The following is a 3,407-nucleotide window of genomic DNA, read 5'->3' as shown; positions in this document are numbered from 1 at the left end:
GGTTTATGGTGAGAACCTGACTGTATCATAAGGTTAACTTCCATAACTAGAAGTTAATGCTAATATTTGTTTCATGTTTGTCTTCACGGAACTGCTAAAACCTGTCCTTGATCTCAGAAACTCTCCTCCGGTCAGTTGTGTCCTGTTCAGCCAGAGGTTGACCTGCTCCCACTGTGACACCTTCCTGGACTCAAAGAGATGTTTGGTGATGGTGAGGAACTTTCTAAAACTCACATTTATAAGAAGTGTTCATGTAACTGACTTTCTACACTTTTTGTCATCATACAAACTCTCATTTCAACACATTTTATTGAGATATTTTACAATAGACCAACACAAAATGGCACATAATTTCAAAATGTGTCAGCATTTTATAAAAGGGTTGCGTTGTGTGCTTCAGATCCCTTTTCTCTGTTACTTGTAAATGAAATCCAGTTTTATGAGTTGCTCCAGAGCATCTCCTGATTTTCTGATTTACATATTAATAATTGATAAGAAAATAGCATCAGTTCTTAGTTGATGTCAGTTTATGTTTCTTCTTTGATCACAAGAAAGAAAACAAAAGCATGATCAATTCACTTCAGTCTGAACTGATTTAAGCAAGAGCAGAAATGACAACCAACTACAACAATACAAATATTAAAGCAAAGTTATTATTGCCATAGTTCATGGGGAGAAATATTTCAGTTTCATAAGAATGAAAGAAAATGTCATGAGAGGTATCCTTTATCACTCTTGGAATAAAAAAACTTGAGTATCAACCAGAAAAATACAGATGAACAGAACAACAGAGCAGAGACATCAGAGCAGTAAAACCTTGATCATCAATCAAAGAAAAAATCTACTTTGGCTTAAAGAACTCTGCAGAGCCTCCTGCGTTGCAAACATAAACTCCAGCATGTAACGGTTCAGTGAATGTGGCCTGGACTCTCTGGAGGAGAGTCATGGTTTCAGAGACGCTGTAGAAGGACAGAAGACCTGCTGTGTGATTCAGGAACACTCCAACTCTGGAGGAAACTGGGCCTGAGATGGCAGACCGGCTGTTGTAAATAAATTTAAAACTGTTTTGGGAACACTCTAATGCCCATGAATTGTTATTACATCCACTTCCTATTCTCCTAATATTCTTGTATGAGACTGCTACATACACCTGTTGTCCGCTCCACTCCACTTCCCAGTAACAACGATCAGTCAGACTCTCTCTACTCACAAACTGACACCATCCTGTGAATGTGTCTGTTTGACTAGGATAAGACTGACGATGACTAGGGATAATGAGACAATGATCTCTAGTCAATTGATCCTGATGAGGATCAATTGCTGTTACTTTCTTTTTACAACAACAAGTTCCTCTGACAACAACAGGTTATCGTTTTCTGTATTTGGATCCATAATGATTTGACGTGAAAATTTTAAGAATTCAGCTCTGCTCTTTGGTTCTAGTTCTGGTTCTGACAGTAAAACATTTACATTAGTTACCATCAATGAGATGTTTGTCCATGAGTCTTTCAGGACGTCCTGTAGTTTGTCTCCAAGCTTTGTCACAGCTGCTGTCACGTCCTCAAAGTGTCTCAGAGGACGGACTTTGATGACAGATATATGACTAGTCTCACTGAGTGCTGACAGTGAGGGGTAGTGGAGGAGAAGCTGGGTGTGATCCTCTGTGTGTGAGAGCTTCTCCAGCTCAGCGTCTTTCCTCTTCAGCTCACTGATTTCCTGCTCCAGCTTCTCCTGAAGATCTTTGACTCGGCTCACTTCAGTTTCCTGCTGGGATCTGATCTGCTGCTTCACCTGAGAGCTTCTTTTCTGGAGGAGACTGATCAGCTCAGTGAAGATCTTCTCACAGACCCCCACTGTTTTAGTAGCAGAGTGATTGATGGCCTTCATCTCCTGTTGAAGCAGTTTTACATCTTTATCCTTGCCTTGGATCATCTGCTGGATGACACTTCGTCTCCCCTGCAGCTCTTTCTGCCTCTCAGTCCTTTCTGCTGCAGCTGATACTGTGTTGTGGCCTTTATGATCATCCACTGGGCAGAGATAACAGATACAATTCCGATCCGTTCGACAGAACATCTTCATCACCTCATCATGCTTAGAGCAGATGTTCTCCTGGAGGTTCTTGGACGGCTCCACCAGCTTGTGTTTCTTTAAAGGAGCCACATCATAATGAGGCTGAAGGTGTTTCTCACAGTAAGAGGCTGGGCAGGCTAAACAGGACTTGATGGCTTTCAGTTTTCTTCCAGTGCAGACATCACAGGCCACATCTTCAGGTTCAGCATAGCGGTGGTCAGCAGGAGCAGCTTGGAGTCCAGTCTTCTTCAGCTGCTCTGCTAAAGCTGCTAGCATGGTGTTCTTCTGCAGGACAGGCCTCTGTGTGAAGGTCTGTCTGCACTGAGGACAGTGGTAGCTTTTCTTCTCATCACCTTCATCCCAGAAGTTTGTAATACAGTCCATACAGTAGCTGTGTCCACAGGGAATAGTCACCGGATCCTTCAGTAGATCCAGACAGATGGAACAGGAGAAAATTTCTCTGTCCAGCTGAACTGCCTGCTGCTCCATTTCTCTTCTCAGTCAGTGACTGTGTTAGTTTCATTTTCTGCGAACAGAAACAGCTTTGAGCTCTGATCTACCAATGACGTGTCAGTGCAGAGAGGCTGCAGCCAATCAGCTTCTTCTTTCACTAGAGATCGGGCAGAGGGAGGGATTTGATTCCAGGAAGAAGAGAGTATTAACATAAAAAGTTTAATGTTTAACCAGCTTCACAACATTTTCCAGTTCAAAACAACTAAGTCACCAAGACTAGTATCAGATAATAAAATAAAATAATGATTGTTGCTAAAGGAACCGAATGTTTGTTGCTCAAGGAAATTTGTTGCTTGTTTCATAACCGCAATATATTAGCAGCAGGACACAGGGCGTCAATGGTTGTTTCATCTTCATATCAGTTTAGTTTGGTGTTGCTCATAATCCATATTTTTATAAACCTGGAAACTCTCACATGATTAAGCAGAGATTCTGCAGCCAGACATGTTTGACAACAGTTTATTTCTGCTTTTAATTTTTAAAGAATCATTTATTTCAAGGTTCAACATCTGACCAGCGCTTCTATGTTTTATGACTCGTCTACAGCCTTGTCACAGTTTCAAAGCTCAATCATCATCAGGCTGACAGTGAGGAAACTTTAACCTCCTCTTCATCACTATCACAATAACAGCGCCCTCTTGTGTCGATTATTGTAGATGTCAGTTGATGCTGCATTCAGGTGAAATCTGTGTAATCAAGTAGTTTTATTGAAGCAAGTTAAAGAGATAGAACAGCACACGTTTATTTTCCAATCTAAATCTATAGGCTCAAGAGGAAAAACAGAACTACATGTCAATAAGAAAAGTAACAATAAACAGAACAGT

The 3,407-nt window shown here is 41.1% G+C and overlaps 1 protein-coding gene across 1 annotated transcript; it reads right to left on the bottom strand.

Annotated features, from left to right (window-relative positions):
- Positions 1–290: 290 nt before the first annotated feature.
- LOC103474560 (tripartite motif-containing protein 16-like) lies at positions 291–2,624 on the bottom strand. Its single transcript, XM_017303755.2, has 2 exons — positions 1,328–2,624; positions 291–1,265 (listed from the first exon to the last, which is right to left on the bottom strand). The coding sequence occupies exons 1-2, from the start codon at positions 2,557–2,559 to the stop codon at positions 842–844; spliced, it is 1,656 nt and encodes a 551-aa protein (XP_017159244.2). The 5' UTR covers positions 2,560–2,624; the 3' UTR covers positions 291–841.
- Positions 2,625–3,407: the final 783 nt, after the last annotated feature.

This window comes from Poecilia reticulata, chromosome 2, assembly GCF_904066995.2.
Source record: "Poecilia reticulata chromosome 2, P_reticulata-male-v2, whole genome shotgun sequence".
In the NCBI taxonomy this organism is placed as follows: Eukaryota; Metazoa; Chordata; class Actinopteri; order Cyprinodontiformes; family Poeciliidae; genus Poecilia; species Poecilia reticulata.
Note: the sequence above shows the minus strand (reverse complement) of the source record. Positions and strands in the feature narration are given on the sequence as shown.

Excerpts from the sequence above, each read along its gene's own strand:
- LOC103474560 (XM_017303755.2), bottom strand. The coding sequence starts at position 2,559 with ATGGAGCAGCAGGCAGTTCAGCTGGACAGAGAAATTTTCTCCTGTTCC. Across the intron at positions 1,266-1,327 it reads CTTGTTGTTGTAAAAAGAAA|TCATCGTCAGTCTTATCCTA; the intron begins GTAACAGCAATT and ends CATTATCCCTAG.